This window comes from Equus caballus, chromosome 2 (genome assembly GCF_041296265.1).
Source record: "Equus caballus isolate H_3958 breed thoroughbred chromosome 2, TB-T2T, whole genome shotgun sequence".
Classification (NCBI taxonomy): domain Eukaryota; kingdom Metazoa; phylum Chordata; class Mammalia; order Perissodactyla; family Equidae; genus Equus; species Equus caballus.
In genome coordinates, this window is record NC_091685.1 from 56905241 (window position 1) to 56925445 (window position 20205).

General features: G+C 56.0%; 1 protein-coding gene across 4 annotated transcripts in view; it reads right to left on the minus strand.

The window, feature by feature from the left end:
- GFRA2 (GDNF family receptor alpha 2) overlaps nt 1-20205 on the minus strand; it is an 80230-nt gene that overhangs the window by 28456 nt on the left and 31569 nt on the right. For all 4 annotated transcript variants that reach the window (XM_070261200.1, XM_070261201.1, XM_023636106.2 and 1 more), the window contains one exon: nt 19202-19556. In XM_070261200.1, coding sequence (XP_070117301.1) covers nt 19202-19556 — 355 coding nt within the window. The remainder of the gene's footprint in view (nt 1-19201; nt 19557-20205) is intronic.

Consider the following 20205-nt stretch of genomic DNA (forward strand, 5'->3'; position numbering starts at 1 on the left):
TTAATACCAGCTAGTCCAGCCCAAAGGAGATTTCTGAGTTTCCAAAAACTGAGACCTCAGAGCTGGGTCGTTCCAACCCAGCTCCTGTCAAGGAGAAAGACCTGCAGCCTTGCTCCCACTACAAGGAACGGGCTGCTGCTGCCAGCAGCAGGCGACTGAAGAGGCCGGGGATACCTTCACAGAAGCCCGCGCCCAGCCAGGGGGTTGTAGGGTCGGGGGAGCCAGCCCAGGCACTCGGGAACTGAGACCTGTGTCATGGAAACCAGGATTTTTATGTTATTTATGTTTTCTATAATTGTTCCTTTCAGTCCTGCCTTTGCATTTACTGAAACCTAGCAAACTAATACTAAATAGTAAGAGCAATAATTTTGAGTGCTTCCTGTGTGTCCACTAAGCACCTCTAAAAGCACTACTGTGTTTAATCCTCACAAACACCCTGAGACAGGCACCACGAAATCCCCCACTTCAGAGAGAAGGAAACTGAGGATGGGAGAGACGACACGTGTCACAGGCTGGGAGGTGCTTGCTGGGACCTGACCCCAGGCCTGTCTGTGGGGCAAGCCAGAGACCAGCTGACCTCTCAGAGGGGTAGATGGGCTTGGGCTTCTGTTCTCATATGGGATGCCCATCACTCTCTGGGGGTGGGTATGATGGTGGCAGCAGAAGTCAAGAGAGGCCCCAAAGTGGGGTGACGGTCATGGTCAGGAGGGCAGAGTCAGCACCATCTGGCCTGGAGCATGCTTGGCCCCCTTCTCCTTGAGAGTCATGCCCGGGCTCCACCCAGAGGGCACTGGACTTTGTGGCCACAAGGAAGGCTGGCCCCTTACAGGCCTACAGTGCACCTGCTCTTGGTGTCTGCCCTTGAAATCATGGTCTTTCTCCAGCTCCTCTCTCTGCCCAGTAAACCCTGATCCAGAACTGACCTCAGCCCATCCTCCCAAGCAAGTGCCCTGGCACCCACCATGCCCCTCCCACCCCCTCCCCTCGGAAAGCCGCCTCAGCGCTTCCCAGGCTTTCTGGAGCAGCACCTGCCCTGTAAGTCCCCTCCTACCTGCCTGGCACAGGACGTACCTGTCATGAACTTTGCCAGGACCGCCAGCCTTGGGGGCCAGAGTAACAGCAGCCAGCCAGCCTTTCTCTGGCTGATGATCCCTGGAGAAGTGCGGGACCCTCGCCTCAGTGTGTTAGCATCCCAGGTCGGCACAATTCACCACTAACTGAGTGGCTTAAAATAACAGAAATTAATTCTCCCACAGTTCTGGGGGCTGCAAGTCTGGGACCAAGGTGTCAGCAGGGCTGTGCTCCCTCTGAAGGTGCCAGGGGAGGAGCCTCTCCTGCCTCCCCCAGCCACCACCGGTGGCTCCCACGATCCCGCGATCCATGGCATTCTTGCTTGTAGCCATCGCTCTGGCTCTGCCTCCATCTGCACGGGGCCCTCCCTGCATGTCTGCTGGCTCTCCTCTTCTGACAGGGACACAAGTCACTGGACTCAGGGTCCACCCTAATCCAGTGCAAACTTGTCTCTACTAATTACATCTGCAAAGACCCTAGTCACACAAGACCACGTTCTGAGGTTCCGAGTGGACATGAATTTTTGGAGGGACACTGTCCTACCCATTTACGCACATCAATCACCTTCCCCTGGCTCTCACCCCCACCCCGACCCCAGCTGGGTTCAGATGCAGGCTCAGACCCTCGGCACGTCCAGCCTGGGTGACCTCTCCTCCAAGGACCGGTTTTTAATCTCCAGGGTCTCAGTCTCTGATGCCCACCCGGGGCGGAGCCCAGCTCCACATGGGAGACAGGCAGGGCTTCCCCTGCCCCTGCTGGGGGCCTTCTCTGGGTTGGCCCTCAGGGGCTGCCATGGGGAGAGGATCAAGTCCCCTGGGCCACCAGGTCCCCAGGACCGGCTCCCTGCAGCAAGGCCCTGGGAGAGCGATTCCCACTGTGCTCTGTCCCCTCCCTGTGTCCTGCCAGGGCAGGACCACTGCAGGGCCTTGGCCTTACTTCCTCAGGTTCCCAGACTCCAATCCTATGTCCCACCAGGGCAGGCACACTCCAGCAAGGGGTTAGAGAGGCCATGCAGGATGCCACCATTGGCAGCTGACTCGCTGCAAAGGGGTCAGTTAGACCCGTGCAGTGAGTGCCCCCACTCCTTGTCTGACCACAAGCAGCAGCCTCCACGCTGGGCCTAACCCAGTCTTTGAGGCTCAGGCCATCCATCTGTTCCATTCCCACCTCAGTGGTCTCTGCACAGACATCCCATTTCCAGCAACTGTCTGCATTCCTGGCAAACACTCGGCCTGGTTGCCGAAGGACAAGCAGCATGGGTCATCTTTACAGTAAAAGTCCTGCTAGATATTAAAACAAAAGTGTCTGGATGCTGCTCACAAGTTAGTGGCAGATAAACCCAGGCCCCACTCCAGCCCAGGCCTACTCCATCTACCACTGGAAGAGCTCTAGAGAACACCGAGCAGGTGAAGACGTCAGCAAGAAACCCCTGGCGGCGGATCACAGGAAGTGGAGTCGTCTGTCAGGCTGCCCATCCCAGGACCTTCTCCTCAGGCTCCTACCATGCGCTGATCCAGGCAGGGGCCCCGGGGCCAGGCCAGCACCAAGGGGTGTCTGCACGCTCACTGTGAAGACGACCACCCAAGGAGCCAGGGAAAACTGGATCCCTGGACCCCAAACCCAGGGTATCTGTTTCACTAGGTGTCAGGAGGGACCCAGGAATCGGTGACTTGAGAAGCACCACAGTTGACTGAGATGGGCCACAGGCCACACCTCCAGAGACGACACAGAACAACAGTGAAAACCCAGCCTTTGGAGTCAGTCCTGCTTCAGGCTTCTGTTCCACCTTATAAGCTGTGTGGTCTTAGGCAAGTCACTTAAAATCTCTGGTCCTCAGTCTCCTTTTCTGAACACAGAGAAATGATAATAGCGCCCACCTGAAAGGGTTGTGAAGCTGTGAGGCCAACATGAAAACCCCTCACAGAGATGCAGCGCCCAACGTGAAAGCCCCTCCCACCTCTCCCGCCTGGAGGGCAGGTCCTTTGGGGCTGGCCTGGTCTCCCAAGCGGGTCGCACTCCCTGGGTCAACCACAGGGGAAGGGACAGGTCCCCTCCAGCAGCCACGCTCTTTGGGGTCTGGACAGCAGAGAGGCCTGTGCCTGGGCAGATCCCAGTGGAGCTACCACACAGGGCGAACAGGACCAGAGCAGCCGGGCTGCAGCCGGGCTGCAGCCGGGAGAGCACGGCAGCCTCAGGGAAGCCGGTTACTCTCTGTGTTGACCTTGCAGCATCTCCCTGAACCTTTATCTGTGTGTCAGTACACATCTCAGCCTGATCCCGGCTGTGCTGTGGGCATCAGAAAGTGCAGAGAGATCTCCTCTGGAGCCCGAGCGTTACAGCGGAGTGGGGCTGCCCGCCCCTTCACAAGTGGGCAGGGCAGTGGTCATCTGCCAAAGACCCCCAGGCAAAAGGGGCCCGCCCACCCCGCCTTCCACTCACAGATTTCCCCCTCTACAGCTGTGGAGAGCCTGGTCTCATTATTATTAAAGAAGAAGGCAATTTCTGTACAGAAGTAGCACGAACAGTTCAGAAACATTTTGGGGCAGCATGTTGACAAAATCCACAGATAATACATGGACCTGCTCACGTTAAAAATTCTTCCTTCATGCTACATACACGTTCATTCACTCATGTACCCTCATCTGAGTACACACTCATGCCCCAAAGGATACACACACCCAGTCTCCCCTCTTCCCACAGCCACTCCCAAAGGGCTCAGTGACCGTGGGTGGAATCACCAGGGAATGACTCTCTCCTCTTTGCTCTTCCAGCCACAAGAATTACGGGGCCATGTCCCACCCCAGCCTGCTTGGCCCCCCCGTGTTTCTGGGCCTTGGAAGCCCATATGCCACACAGAACAGCCCATGGGCCCACAGACCTGTCCTCAGACCTGGTGCATCTAGAACAGAGACGCCATGCCCAGGATGCTCTGCAGGTGACCTGTCTTTCACTACCCCACTCAGAAAATCCAAGGAGGGAACAGGCATCGGGCAGACCCCCACGTTCTCCCTCGACGGGAGGAGGAGGGATTGTAAAGGTATTTCTTGGGTTCTCAGAGTTGTGGCACAAGAGAGACCTTGGAGACCCCTCACTGCAGAAACGAAGTCGTTGCTGCCCAGAGGGGGCATGGCTCACCCCAGCCCCTCCTTCAGCTCCTGTCTGCTGCCAGAGGGGAGAGTCTGGGCTTTGCACAGCCACGCAAAGCGAGAAGCCCCTCCTGACAGCTCAGCCACTCAAGCACCACCTCACAGGCCCACATCTCCCCGGCTATTCCTTGGACCCTCACACATCACACACACACAGTACTCCGAAACACTCACCGCCCACATCTTTTGTGCAAACTGACAGTCATAGGGCGCAGTGCAAAGCCTCAGTTTTCTGACCTCACTGGGTAGCAGGAACTTTACTAATGCCCTGAGTTCACGGTTCTCCTCAGATCACATACTCCCCTCCTCCCCTGCTCCAAATTCTAGAAATAAGGCAAATCACAGATTATGAAGCACAAACTCTGAGACAAGTGTCATTTCACTCAGCCCCTTTGTTTAGACAAAGGAGCAAGCCCTCAGAGGTTACACAGTGTCCCTGAGGTTCCCCAGTGACATGGGACCAGTTTAGGGGTAGGAGCCAGGAATTCTGGCCCAGGGCTGGTCCCTCCCATCAAGCGGCTGACACTATCCCAGCTCTCACCTCCACATATTTGAAAAGAAGCCCTCACTCTGCATTATCTCTACCTGGTCCTCACAGCACCCCTGCTCAGGATGGGCATTACTGTCCCCATCGCCAACCCGGGTGCTCACCATCCCACAGTGAGGAAGCACAGCTCCAGGATGAGACAAGGTCCTGTGCTAGTGCCACAACCCCACCCCTGAAACCAAAACCGCCCCCATCTGAATCCCCGAGCCCACAGTCAGTGACAAAAAGACAGTGAAACTGTGTTGTTACCCAAGGTCATCAAGGAAAACAGACAATGAAGATTTGGTCATTTTCTTTTGCAGAGAAACAGAGTTCCCTATCCTTATCCATCTCAGTAGCCAATTCTAATTCCAAAAGGCCTTAATACACTCTCTTGTCCCTTTTCAAAGTCATCTTAAAATATATATTTTTAATCTAAAAGGGCTCCACCGTAACAGCACTTTTGTAGGTCACTCATCTGGCAGCCTGCCAAGAACGAGGAAGCCGCCCACACAGGGTGTAAAGTTTGTACACTAGACAGATATTCTACTCCTAAGAAAATCCTCTCTCTCTTCACTTAGAGTCCAGTGGCTCTCACAGCACACATAATTCTAACATGGGTGCTCTGGTTTTCTATTCCGTGGAAAACCAGTGAAAGAGAAAGGGCAACTGAAGGAAACTCCCAGGGGCAGACAAAACCTTCAGCAAGAAGTGACAGCAAACACAGTGAAGGAGATAGACATACCAGAAGAGCAAAACACAGTGAGTCAAGATTCACAGTATCCGGGGCTCATCAGCATGGGGGCACACAGCTCTACATAAGTCGGTAACACCTGAAGGCCACACTCCACCTGTGCGACTTAACTGGGAGTCAAGGAGAGCCACACCGTCCCCTTGTGTCATCAAGGAGAGATTAAGTTATCTTCCACAGTGTCTAAGGGGACAAAGAGCATTCAAGGACACAGCAAGTCTTTATTGCGCCCGTGCTGTGCCAGGCCCAGGCTGGATGCAGGGGCAAATGAACAAGTGAGGTGCACCAAGAGAGACGCACGGGGCACGCGCATGCAGGACAACCTGGTGGAGACGGCAGCTGTGTCTCACCCTCCTAAAGGTGCAGCAGAAGAAGAAACAACTGAAATGATGAAAAGTGGTTTCCCTTTGCCGCCCCACCCACGTGCCCCTTCTAGAAGGCAAGTAGGACTTTGAGGTCTGGAAGCCTAGTTGTCCCTGCCGCTAACGTGGCCTGATTTTCAGAAGCCTCCTGAAGGCAGGCCAAGAGCTGGAGGCACCCAGGGCCTGGTGATTGAGAGAGCAGACAATCCCAACAGGGTGGGGGAGAAGGCTGCTTCCCCAAGCTGGAGGAAACCTGGGCCCCACCGCCCTAGGGCCCCGAGGAGGGACTGCTGGGAGGAGCTGAACAGGGGGCCCCATGGCCTTGAAGAAAGTGCCTGGAGGGTCTCTCTGGGCAAGTCTGGGGTAAGCGGAGTTTACAACTGTAGGGAAAAGGGGAGCCCAGCAGATGCTGAAGGACAGGGTCCCACAGTGAGGCTGGAAGGAGGAGCAACACCACAAGCTGAAGGTCAGCTGCCCCGCCCCTTGCAGCTCACTGCCTGGAGCTTAGGGTCCTGGAGCCACGCCCAGGTGAAGCCTGGGCCTGCCTTTCCTGCCAGCCAGGGTGGGGAGGGGGAACCCAACCCGTAGCCATTTAGAAAAGTCAGGAAATGTGATCTGACCCTAGATCTTCGTAGAGTAAAATCCACACACTTGACATGTGCAATGCATCCTAAGAATAGCTCTGACGGGCTTGGGACAAAGCGGTGCTGGAGCACAGGGAACAGAGCACAACTCCTGGAAGACAGAGAAGCCTCAAAGAGGCAGAGACCTGGAAGGGTCTCCTAAGGGGAAAGGGCACTCCCCGTGTCCTAGCAGGCTGTTCCAGCAGGGCCTGTCCCCGCAAGGTCCCAGACGCAGACGCAGGCAAAGCACAGGCCAGGGACCCGTCCAGGCTCCAGGGAGGCTGGCCAGGAAGGAGTGTCAAGAAAGGAGGCTGCAGGGGTCCGAGGCAGGGGGTCTCACAGCCCACATTCTTCTGGAACCAGAGGCAGGAGGGCCCTGGGATTTGAGCATTTTAAAAGTTCATTCTGAGGACTTATCTGATGCCTGCTCACTGCCAGGCTGTTTGATTGCAAAATCCATTTCCAAATGGCCTGCTCATCTATGAGAAGCTACAGGGACCGTATGTCAGGAGCACCATCCTCCCAGGTTCCTTCTGTGCAGCCGCTCCTGTTCCACACAACCCGGCCCACAGGCCCAGACCCCCTCCCGCTCCCCCAACTCCCCGCAAATCACCAGGCACCTACCCTGGGCCCAGCCCCCACCTGCCCTCAGCCCATGATCAGGAAGAGGAGGGTCATTTCTCATTAGAATGAGCACATCACAACCCCTGCATTTATCTACAGTCTCTGGTTAGAAGGAAGGATCAAAGCCCATAGTCCGAGCACCACGGCCTTTGCCCAGCACCCCACACCTGAGGATGTGCCCTTTCAGTTCTCTAAGGAGAGAGGAGACGGAGAGAGAGAAAGCCCTGGCCCCTCCTCCATTTTAACCACCTGGCGGGTTATCCCAGGCGCAGCAGGGCCCACGGCTAAGCTGGGGGCCACTGGAAACCCTGCTCTAGTTAAAATACATCTATCTGCGGCCTTCAGAAAATAGCTATCTACAGTATTGCTTTCAGCTATAATGGAAAACTGATGGCTTTTATCTCCCCAACTTTATGACTATTGATGGGATAGAGGCTGAGGTTTGATGACCATTTAATAGCCGACCCTGTGCAGTTAGAGGAGCATCAGAAAGCAATGAAAGCTCCGAGATGATTGTCTGGCAGAGAATTCTCCGCTGAGGTCCAGGAAGCAAAACAACCACCCTCCCCGGGCTCCAGCAGAAGGAAAAAATCAAAGTCATCATCATTTCTGTTTCTCTCCCCTCCTTTCTGCCATTGACCTCTGAGAGGTTGATCCAAAGGGGAGAGAGGGGCAGGGGCACAAGAGCAGTGCAGGCCTGAGCCCTTGTGGAGAACAGGAGGGTGACAGAGGGGGCCGTGGACCTGGGCCCCCAGTGATGGACACCGCCACGGCCCCAACCTCCTGCCCAGCGCTCAGGGCACCACGGACCAGCTGGGCTTCTGGCAGGGCTACAGGGCTCAGGCCTGTCTGGGGCTTCCTGGGAAAGAGCTGGAAGGAAAGGGAAGGAAGCAGAGGCCTGGTCTAGCCCGTGATCCAGCAGGTCTGAGCCCTTCTATCCACAGCCAGAAGCCAAAAGCCACAGCCAGGGCTCTGCGTGCGCCCCACCACCCAGGCTTCCCAACATCTGCCCCTCCCCTTCCAGGGGTTCCACCGTCGCTGCCCACCTCTGTCCCCAGGTCTGCAGGCAGCACTCTGAGCTGGGAAACAGCACACTTTAACACAGGGGAGGGCCGCCAGCGGGGCGGATTCCTCGCAGCCTTCACAGATCTCCTCTCATTCTCTACCATGGCCCCAGGAGGTGGACAAGAACAGATTTGATTCTGTGCATTTTTTTAAATAAGGAAAATGAGGCTCAGAGACATTCCATGTCCCAAGTCTGGGACCCTGGTTTTTGACTCCCTTCCAGTTGACCCTCTGCCATGCCAAGATGCCTCGCGCTGCCTAGGGAGGTACGACCTGACCCTTCGCCTGGGCCCAGCCACTCCCTAGCCATGTGACTTTGGGCAGATGACTTCGCCTCTCTGGGCCTCAGCTTCTTCATCTATAAAATGGAATTCTGTTGGGATGAGCTTCAAGCTCTCCTCCAGCTGTGTTTCAAGGTGAAATCATGGAAGCTTGGGGCTCCGCCCAGAAACCTTTCAGGCGCAGTGACGTCTTGCTCTGCCCACAGCTGCCACCTTTCCAGACAGCAGCACACCTCCCGCCCATCGAGAGGCAGGCTGGGCACACAGAGCCAAGGCCCCACCCCTGCCAGCCCCATCGTTATACACGTTGCACCCAGGCCTCCAGCCACCTCTCGCCAGCAGGGCAGGGAGGCAGGATCTCCAGGGCTCTCCCTTCCCACCTTCTGCCCAGGGCCCCTTCGATGCTGGTCTGGCTCTCTCAGGCGTCCTCTACTGCCCAGCCTCCTTAAAGACATAGGCCATCATTAAAGCCACTAAAATACAATGAGCCTGCAACAGGAGGAACAGGCAGAAGAGATGGCCACCTGGCCACCAAAGTGCCTCCTCCTCCCTGGGCTTCTGGGGACAAGATTCCAATGGAGGTGGGGGGGCCCAGATCTGCTCACCTGCCCAGCTTTCTTCCCGCCCCACCCACCTCTCCTCCCGTCAGCAGGCAGAGTTGGCAGCTTCACTCCCCTGCGCTCCCTGGTTACCACTCAGTAGCTACTATTTGTTGAGTTTTCAGGGATTTCCAATCATCTCTGCTGGAAGCAGGGGAAGATTAGCAGGGAGCGGGCAATGATCCTTGCTTGGTTTACTTAGAAGTCCCGAGAGAAACAAAACACTTACGAAAACCCAATGGGGGGAAGCACCACGGCCTCAGGCCTTCCTTCCAGGCCAGACCAGCCCTCCCAGCCTCTAGGCTCCACCCCACGGCCCTCTCAGCACACCAGCCAGCTGCTTTTTTAATGCTGCCATCATACATACCGATTCCTAAAATTTTCCACTCTGGGCATCATCCGTCCTTGTCTCCGGATGGCCGCGAAATAGGCCTCCGCGTGTTCCATTCCGAACCTCACCAGCTCCATCACAGTCCTCGCCCTGCGCAGTCTCCTAATGACCCCCCAGCGGGAATGGCCCAAACCCACAAATGGAGACCACCCAGAGACACGCCCACGCCGTGAAGAGGCTGCTGCTTTCCCCTGCGCTGCCCCTCACCTCCTACCTCTGCACTGGAGCCCAGGGCTCTCAGAGAGCCCTGAGAGCCTAGAACGTGCTGCCCCCTACCGTCCGCAGGCTCCTGTCCAGACACATGAGGAGTGCGACTGGACGCGTGTACACAGACAGATTCTGCAAGTCATCTGCAGGACCCAAACCCATAGGGGAAACCAGACCGCCATTCGAGCCAGCAAACCTGCACTTACGGAGACGTGAACAAAGACAGAAACGCTAACAACGTATTCAGAGAAGAAACAACAGCCTACGAAACAGCATGTACGGCATGACATCATTTTTGTTAAAACATGTTTATGCATATTTAAAAAGACTGGAAGTATACATTCTCCAAAACGTTAATCGTGGCTTATTGCAGGGTGTTAGGATTGTGGATGATTTCTACTTTCTTTAATATAGCTTCCTGTCTTGCCTGAGTTATGTGCTATAGTGAGCACATACAGCTTTTACAGTCAGCAGAAACAGTAAAGTGAATTTCATTTTGAAAATTAGGAAAAAAAGAGAGAGAGAGAGGAGGGGAAAAGAAGCAAGGAGGAGGAGGGAGGGAGGAGAGGCGGGAGGGAAGGAGGGAGGGGAGGAGGGAGGGAGGGGAGGAGGGAGGGAGGGAGGGAGCCTCCTGGATCACATGATCCACTCCCATCACTTGACCCCTAGAGACAGGAGATCCCTGTTACACGGGCTCAGAAGCAACCTAAAAAGATCACTGGCCTCACCCTCACCCGCGGCGTGGTAAGGGGCCCTGTCCTCTGCTCTGTACCTCTTGGGATGGGGCACTCACCTCTAACAGGGTCACTGATTCCAGCTCCTGAGGAGATCAGAGTTAGCTATGGGCACAGGCAGCAACAGGACTGCAGGTGAGCTGGGTTTAGCGTGACTCCTCGTCCAGGACTCTTTTCACCTGACTCTATTTCTTCCTCATATTAAGCCACAAGCTTGGAGAAACAAGCTGAGTCCGCTGGAGTTGGGGACCAACAGGTGGGGGGCCAGGAGGGGCTGGGGAGACACTATCTGCTCAGCTCCTCCCCAGGGCATCTCAAAGCTCCAATCTCACACACACGCACACACTCTCCTCCCTTCACCAGTGCCTTCTGCTCTGAGCAGGACACCCCCCTGCCTGGGCAAGCCACGCCCAGCCCTGCTTCCCCTCCTGCCCCCTTCTCCTGGAGCCTCCATCCCGGGCCAGCTGCAGGACCCTGACTCCACACCACCTCCCGTGGCTTTCCAGCCACCCAGCTGAAGGGCTACAGCAAGCAGTCGACCGTGACAGCAGGTAACTAAGCAGGCCCTTCCTTCATATCAACCTTGCCCCTGGCGAGCCCCGCCTCCCCAAACCAGCTGATAAGCTCCCTGAAGGGACTGGTGTTGGCCATGAGCTTGGGCACCAGGCCCCACGCTCCACGCTCTTCCCGCACTGTCTTGCTGAATCCCGGGATCTCCGTCTCCAGCCCTGGCCCCTCCCTAACCCCTCACACACTGACCCCTCACACACAAACACCTCACACACACACCCCTCACTGCCATTGCCACCTGCATGCTCCAGAGGCTCTCAAACAACAGGTTGGAACCCAAACATCCTCCCTCTCTGCCCACACCTCCCCCTTTCCTCTCTTCTCTCACGTACTGGCTTTGCCCGCGGGTCACCAGGCAGAGACCCTGCCATCACCCTGGGCTCCTCCCCCTCAGGTCCGCACCCAGGAAGCCCCAGACCTGACCCCCGAGGGCCTCCCCACTCACCGTCTGCCTTCACCTGATCTCCGGCCCCGTGTCAGAGGGTCCCCCTCACGCTCCTCCGACATGGCGCGCACAGCGGCCAAAGCCATCTCCCCCAGACACTGCCGGGATCACGGCACTCTCTTGCTGAAAAGACCTTATGGCTCCCCACTGTCTCGCAGAGAAAATCAGACTCGTTGGCAGAATACACAAGGCTTTTATGAGCTGGTTCCCCCTTTCCTCCCTGGCCCTGTCCCTTTGACACACGCATGCCCTCTGTGAGGGCCCGAGGGCCACTCCTCACACAGCCTCCTCCTCCCAGCCGCCCTCCCGGCGGCCCCTGCCGCCTCAGGGCCCCCGCCCCGCAGGCAGCACGAGCCTGGGCAGCTCAGGGCGCCCCAGGCACTGGGCACCTAAAAATGGAGCTCGGGGAGGTCCTGCTGACTGGGTTACCAAGCTTCACGGAAGGACTTACTGTCCTTGTTTTGCCAGGGAGCACGGAGGCTCTGCGCCGCCACAGACCCTGCGCAGTGCACGGGACCCTGTGCCCCTTGGCGCCCTTTGGAGAACACGGCTGGGAGGCTGTTGCCTTTGAGGAACGCCGCTGGGAGGCTGTTCCCTTTGGAGAACTCGGCTGGGAGGCTGTTCCGGAGCCGTCGCGCTGCTCGGAGAGCACCCCGGGCCCGGTGACGGGGACACTGCAGGCTCAGAAGCACTCCTGCTGGACGGCAGCAAGGCAGCCAGGCCAGGCCAGCCCAAACCTCCCACCCACTCCGACAAGGAGCTATCTTCCCCTTCCTTCACCATAACTCAATGGCCTGGTTCTGCTGGAGCAGGGAGGGCACCCACGGTGCTGTGATATGTTACCCACCTCAGAGACCCAGGGAAAAGGGATAAGACCTACCTGCAGGTCTCTGAGTGTTCCAAGAGAGCCCCCGGAAGGACCTTGAGGCCGACAGCTGGCTCCAGGCCATCAGGCTAAGGCCATCTAAGAAGAGGGGAGCAGGCCCGCCTCACCCTGTGGACACTGCCCCAGGAAGACAAAGAACACATTCCGGCTGGCCTCAGGAACAGGCACATCCCACCAGCTGAGAACCTTCGAGAGGAATCCCAGCACAGGAACCCCAGGGCACCTCGCGAGCACTCTCAGCTGTGCTCAGTGCCTCCCCATGAAGAAAATGAGGCTCCTCAGGCAGCCCCAGGCTTCCTTCTCTGGGACAGCAGGCCACCTAGGCTGCTCAGAAGAACACAGGCTTAGAGAAGGTCTCTTGCCACATTTCAAGGACTCTTTTGGCCATGGCTAGAGAAGCTGAGTCAGTGGCGCCCATATCGTGGCCCCTCAGAGCCCAGTGACGTGGGAGGTAGGAATGTCTGGGGTCCAAATCACATGGAAGCATATGGTTCAGCATCAAAGACCATCAGGCACACCATGGGCTGCCCCCAAGGCTGGGGGCCTCAGAATCACAGAGTGACTCTGGCCAAGTCTGTAGTCCTAGGAACCACAGAGTAGCATGGCGGAGCACCTGGGATGGCCCACAGGAGCAGAGACCTCTACCCGACACTTCCCAAAGCCAAGCCGGTGTCAGGTTCTGCTTGGTCACTTCTCCACTGAAGGGGCAGATGAGCAACGTCTCCACACTGGACACAATCTTTCCACAAGGATCTTTCCAGGAAGCTCTGACCAACCAACTGACAAACTAGCTCTAGCTCTGAGCAGGTTTCTGCAATCACCACTTCATCAAAACTGCTGCAGAAGAAGTCACCAACGTGCTCCACCTCCCAAATCCAGTGCACGCCCTCATCTTTCCGGATCTCTCAACAGCATCTGGCCTAGTTGGTCATGCCCTCTTTTTCAAAAATCTCCTTTGACTACCAGGGTGCCATAATAACATCACCAAACACTCATCGGGCACCAACAGGGGGCCAGGCATGTTCTCAGTGCCTCCTCTCAAGCCAGCCTCTCCCTGGGAGAGCCTACCTATTCCCCCAGATTTAAATACCATAAATATGCTAATTACCCTCAGAATTTACAACTCCAGTCAAGCTCCAGACAGGAATGTCTCAAAGGTCTCTCAAAATTAACATGGCTAACATGGAATCCCTGCTTTCTGTCCCCCACTGAGCCTTTTGCTGCAGAAAGTGGCACCATCACCCACCGAGCTGCTCCAGCCGGAAGCCCATAGTTATCCTTGAGTTGCTTTGTCTCCCTTGCTGCCACATTGAGAGACATCATTTCCATCTGCAAATATCTCAAATCTACCCACTCATCTCTCTCCACACGGCCATGCCCTGGGCTGGGCTGCCGTCATCTTCTCTAGTACGACTAAACTAGCCTCCTCCCGGTCTCTCCGAGGCCCTTCTTGCCTCTTCCTCATTCCCCACACAGCAGCCAGGGCCACAGTTTTAATAATATCACTGCTGGGCTTCGGAAGCTTCCTTCCAACTAGACTCAGAACAAATCCAAACTCTGCTGTGAGCTGCGAGGGCCTGCCTGCCCCTCACCTCCTCCGGCACCTCCCTTTTGAGCCCCTTCTGCTCCAGCCACACCAGCCTCCTCTCACGTCCCCAGCAATGCCAAGTTGCTTCCCTCCACCAAACTTCCGCACGGGCCACTCCCTCCGCGTGCAACACTCTTTCTCCCGTCTGCCTTACTTCTCTGGCTCCTCATTCCTCAGGTATGAGTGTAAAGGTCATCTCCTCAGATAAACTTTTCCTGACCCCCCTTTCCAAGCAGGTCCCCCTCCTTCCCTATTATTCTCTATTTCCACATCCTGCTGATTTCGAAAATGTCAGTTATATACTAGTCTACTTACTTGAGTACCGTCCATCTCCTCTAACAGACTACAAGCTCCAAGGGGGCAGGGACCATCTCTACGTGCTCTCCAGTCAATACCTAGCATCTAGCACAGTGCCTGGCATGTGATAACTATTTGTTAAATAAATAAATTGACACAGTCATAATATAAGAATATAAAAAAGCAGATACCTAACTGGGAAAATAAACAAAATATTAAAGGAAAGCCACACGATTAGTGCCACGTGAGGACAGAGACAAGCTTTAGAAAGCATCAGTGGAAGAAGTAGCCAGGAGAGGGCTCAGTAAGATGAGCATCGAACGGGCTTTGAATGAAGGGTAAGTCTAGGTGCTACAGACTGAATGTCTGTGTCCCCCAAATTGATTTGTTGAACTGCTAATCCCCAGCGTGATGGTATTTGGAGGCAGGGACTTTGGGAAATTACTAAATCATGAGGGTGGAGCCCTCAAGATGGGATTAGAGCCCTTTATAGAAAAGAGAAGAGACAGCAGATCTCTCTCTTCGTGCACGCCCCTAGGAAGGCCGTGTGAGGACATAACCCGAAAGGGGACCCTCACCAAGAGCCCAACCACGCTGCACCCTGATCTCGGACACCCAGCCTCCAGAGCTGTGAGAAAGAAATGTCTGTTGCTTAAGCCGCCTAGTCTATGGTATTTTGTTAGAGCAGCCCCAGCAGACTAAGACACCAGCAAGGAGAGAACCCAGGTCGATGAGTGGAAGCAGAAGTAATCAAAGAGCCCGGTGGGAACAGGGGAAGATGAAGGCAGCTGGAAGTGTGCCCTGCCCTGTGTAAGCACACACACACCCAAATGCAGTGATGCCTCTGGTATGAACAAACCTGTCTGACTTAGGTTCTGATTCTCTCTGCATAAGTGGCATCTCCCCAGATGGGTTGTTCCTCCTGCCAATCATCCAGCAATGGAGTGTGTTCACACGCAGAACTCCACAAGTGGGAGCCTTACCTGAACAAGGAATGCACCTCGTCTCTCTGGGTGTGAGCTTTATGGAGCCCAGAGAGGAGCCTGGATGATAAAGATTAAAGCTACTCTCTGCCCAGCCATGCTGCTATCCCTGTAGTGGCCAGGGAGGAAAGATGGATAAACCATATCTTGTAAACTAGATATCTAGGTTACTGCTTCTCTGTGTTTATTTCCCCCAGAGCTTTTAGTAAAGTTATGTTCAACATTCCAGCCTTGTCTCAACTTGCCACAGGAAATTCCAGGAAGAGTCATTTGGGCACCCGTGGCCCAGAGCTCACAGTTGAGCGGGGTGCCTACAGGGGCCAGCAGCAGGAGCCAGCATGGGATCCCCAAGGGGCAGATGGGCCTCAGAGTCTCTGGCAGGGCTGAGGATCCCACGGCACCTCGGCACACAGAGAGTCTCTCTCCACTGGCAATCTTGCTAGTTAGCTTTTCTTCAGGAAGACAGTGACTTCTTCACCCCGTGGCACCCCTGGGCACAGCCTGGCTCTGAGGATGGATGGGACTGCTGGGCTCTGAGCTCTGCTCAAGATCAGGCAGGCCCCTGAGTGAGGCTCATCCGTCTGTGGCTCATCTCACCAAGAAGGGGCTGCTCTCCAGTGCCACCAGAGTGACCCAGGGAAGACCTGGTAGGTAGCAGAGTAGAACTGGGGTTTCAAGAGAACTTGAGTGGAAACGCTATCACCGAGTTTATTGTGTGGCTCTATTCCCATTGCAGAGGCGATAAACAGTGTCCTGTCAGTAGACTGTAAGCACCCTGAGGGCAAGGACCTCTACCTACTTCATTAACTATCCAGTCCCAACACAGGGCCTAGCCCAGAGTGGAGATCAATAAACAGTTGTCAATAAATGAATAAAGGAATGGCCCCAAGACCCCATTCCTCCTGTTACCCGTGACCCACTGGCCCCAGGAATGACTGGCTGGATTCCACCAGGCCATCCATTCTGCCCCTCCCTTGCCCATGGCAGGCATCACTAATCAATCACAGCCCTCTTCTCTACGGAGCCAGGAGGCACATTCACAAACGTCCAGACAGCCCACCCAAGTTGGTCCTCAACAGAAGGCAGAGGTTCTCAAGATTTGGGAGGTCAAGGAACCCTTTGAGAACCCACTGAAAATAACAAGTTTCTCTCTAGAATATACACATGAAACTTGGCATGTGATTTCAAGACATTCAAGACCTCTCCTATAGAAGAAGTGAAGGCTTGGAAGCCCCACAGCCCATCCACCCCTAGGCAAATAATCATTTCCTGCCATTTAGAGGTAACTCACTACAAACAGGAGCCAACAGATCCTACAGAGAGTCCTAAAGAAGCTGGGGGACAACCCAAGGAGCCAAGAGTGAAACCCAGACCTGTCCATCCACACTGCCTGCAGACACTAAGTATGCCCCAAGCTAGGCAAGAGGGGGGCTCTGCCGAAGGGACTCCTCCCTGCTCTCTGCAGACAGTCTTAAGGGAGGGGAGCCCCCACCCCTCTGCCTTCTCTGGGACAAGGACAGTATCCACTGCCCGAAGGGGCCGAGGCAGCCAGGGAAGCCCCAGGCTAGAATCTATTTATACACAGCCTCAGCACCCAGAGGTTAGACTGCAGCCCAGGCTATGGCACGGGGCCAGCGTGGAGTTATTTATATCCTCTTGGCAGAGCGAGAAGAGCAGGGCATTTCAGAGGGCCTCTTCCAGACGGTTTATAGGACAACAGAATTATCCTCCCCACAGCCCCACAACCACACCACACCCACACAATCCGTACCATCCTTGCAATGAGTATACGCTGAGAGAGTAGAAACTAAAAGATTTTGTTTAACAAGAGAAAAAAAAAAGTAGCTCCTTGTTCATTGCAAGGCTAGGGTGAGAGAATTCAGCCAAATTCTACAGATTCATTCCAAGAGATTCTCCGGGCTTTCCAGACTCCGTATCAGAAGGCTTTCAAAGGAAAAGCCCCGCCTGGTCTTGAGCCCACAGTCCTGAGGCTTGTGGGTGTGACCTGGACAAGGACGAAAGGCAGGGCCTGCACGCCGGGTCCAGGTGCAGATTCAGCTTCAAGAGCAGCTGGAAGCGCGGCTGGAGCAGGGGCCTCCACGCTCCCCCCACGGACCCGGGTCCAAAGGGCAGGCGGGGAAGAGTTCACAGGGCTTCCAACACCCCGGGCCCAGCAAGCAGCTATCCCTGCTTAACCGAAGCCTGCTTCAAACCCCTGCCCCTTGTCATCGGCGACAGTTCATCAGACAGCACAGCCGAGCCTGTTAAACATCACACAGCACCAGGGATGCACGAGCCTGCCATGGGGCGTGCCGCACAGCCCGGCAACAGACTCGCTCTCACGGAGTGCCAGGCGAGGAAGGCTCTGGCCGAGCTGCCCTGCCAGGATTCCACAAGTCCAAGCGCCCCCCGACACTGCCGTCGGCATGGCACAGCCCCCCAGGCGCCTCAAATGTTGCCCACCCAACACCCCCAACCGAATGGTTCCATCGCCCCACAGTTATTCGCCTAGGAAACATGGCGGCCACCATTCAGTTATCCGCTCAGGTAACGTCTGTGGAGCACTCGCCACACGCCAGGCTCGAGGAGCAGGTCAAGGTGTGCAGTAAACAAGACAGAAATGGCTTTTGCCTCCAGGGACCTTTCAGCCAGTCATCCAGTCCTGACAAGTCTACTTACCACTCACCTCTGAAATGACACACTTCCCTCCATCCCCACAGCCAGTCTCTTAGCCCAGGCCAGTATGCTCTACTGGAAAGAAAGCAGAAGGGACCAGGTCCCAGCTCTGAAATGTATGGGCGGGATGACCTTAGGCAAGTCCCTTTCTATGTCTCTATGTCCTCATTTGGCAGATAAAGATCCTAACAGTGCCTACTTCGTCGTGGGCTTGCTGCAAGGAGGAAATGGGACAAACCATGTAACAGACCAGCATCGGGCATGCAGTGAGCAACATCTGAATCTCTGCCCCACTGAGATCTGTTCCTCCGGCAGCCTCACCTCTGGCCTCCCCACCTCACGGCCCCCATCTGCAGCTGCCCACAAGCCCAGACTCTCGCCTACCCTCCAGCCTTCTCCCATGCTTTTCTGCTGGCTCCTTCCCCAGCTTTCTCCTTCTCATTTCCCATGGCTCAGCTCAAGGCCTCTCCTCTGGACCCCTAGGCCAAGGCAGACGGCTCTCCCCTGGGCTCCCTCCCCTGGGAGCCCGCAGCCCCCATCCCACTGCTCTGGGACCACTGCTCTCCTTGTCTGTCTCCCCTTCTGGACTGGGTGCTCCTCAGAGAGCATCAATTCACCTCTGCACACCAGCCTTAGAACTGAGCGCTGGATGCAAGAGGGACTTGATAAATGCTTAACCACACAAACAGCAAAAACATGAAATTACAAAGAGGCGAATTTCAACTCACTGTAGCAAATAATCAGTCTCCACCTATTAAGCATTACTATAAGACAGGCTCTGTGCTAAGCTTCAGACCCACGTTATGTCACCTAATCCTCACAATAACCCTGTGATGTGGGTATTTTTACTCCTGTTTTGCAGGTAAAGGGACAGGACTCAGGAAATTTTAAAAACCTGCTCCAAGTCACAGAGCTAGAAAGCGGAAAAGTCAGGATTCAAACCCAGGACGGTCAGACTCCAGACCCACACTCCACCCCAACACTGGACTGGCTCAGCTCTGGGTGTGGAGGAGCTGCCTGGTGATTTCCGAGAGCCCTTTCAGGACTGCCAGGTGACCTCATTGGGATATTAGGTGGGGGGCTTCCTGTAGACGTGGGACTAAATTCACCGATGGTCCCTTCTTGTTCCAGGCTCTCCGGCTCTAGGAGTTTAAATCATAGCTCCTTGGCTTGCTCCTCTTGGCCTCCCCATGTGCTTAGCAGGAGGCTGAGCACGCAGCAGGCAAACAATAAGCCTGTGCTGAATGAAGGGACGGACGGCAGCGCGTTCTGCACACGTCCGGCCACCCTCTTTGCCCGGCTCAGGACCATAACCCACGGGCCAGGGGACGCAGGGAAGGAACGCCTGCGACCCGCTGGCCGCGCGGTGCCCTTACCGGCACAGGTGGTCGGCGCGGCACACGCCGCGGAGGTCCAGGCAGTTGGGCTTCTCCTTGTCCTCGTAGGAGCAGCTGGGCAGGATGGTCTGCCGGCGGCGCTCGGCGCATGCCTGGTCCTGGCAGGAGCAGAAGAGCATGCGGTAGGTGTATTCGCGGGGCACGCGGTCGAAGAACTGGCGCAGCGCCTTGTGGCACCTGCGGCGGTTGCAGGGCTCGGCGGGCGAGACCTCGCGGTTGCAGATGGAGATGTAGGAGGAGCGCAGCTTCTTGCAGTTGTCGTTCAGGTTGCAGGCCTTGGCGGCGTCCAGGCAGTGGTTGCTCCTGGCGCTGACGGCCGGGTCTGCCCCTGTCCCTGGAGCAGGGAGAGAGAGAGAGAGGTCAGAGCCCGAGGGGCACCGGGAGAACGCCCCCCGCGCATGCTCAGTGCACTCTGCGCTGGCGTCCTCCCCTGCGGACCACCCAACAGGCCCAGCTCCTAAGGCTGTATGAGGGTCCAGAAGGCATGTGGAGCAGCGCCTGGTGAGAGGAAGCTGCACATGTGATGACCTATTCTGATGAGGATTGTTAATCCAAAGTCTTGTTGAAACCTTATCACAAGGGGCAAGCAACTCGGCGTCCATGGCCCTGCTCACAGGTGTGGGAAATGGGGAGATAAAGCCACTGGCTCAAGATCCCACAATGGGGTGGCAGCTGAGCGTGCAGCGGCAGCACGCTGGAGCAGGCCTTCTCGTTAGGGGCACTGCTGACACTTGGGAAGGGACAACTCCCATCGTGGAACCTTCAGCAGCCCACTGCCACCATCCCCACCCCCACTGCTGTGACCATGAAACTGTCCCCACACATTTCAGAACGCCTGGGGATGGAGGGCTATTGCCACTAGTTAGTGTAGAGACCCTTACAGGAAGCTCCAGGCTGGGGGCCCCGGCAGCGTGAGCTGGGGCCAGGACTGAACAGGGCCTAGCACAGAACGACCAGAGGGTAGCTGTGCTGGATGCTGGGAC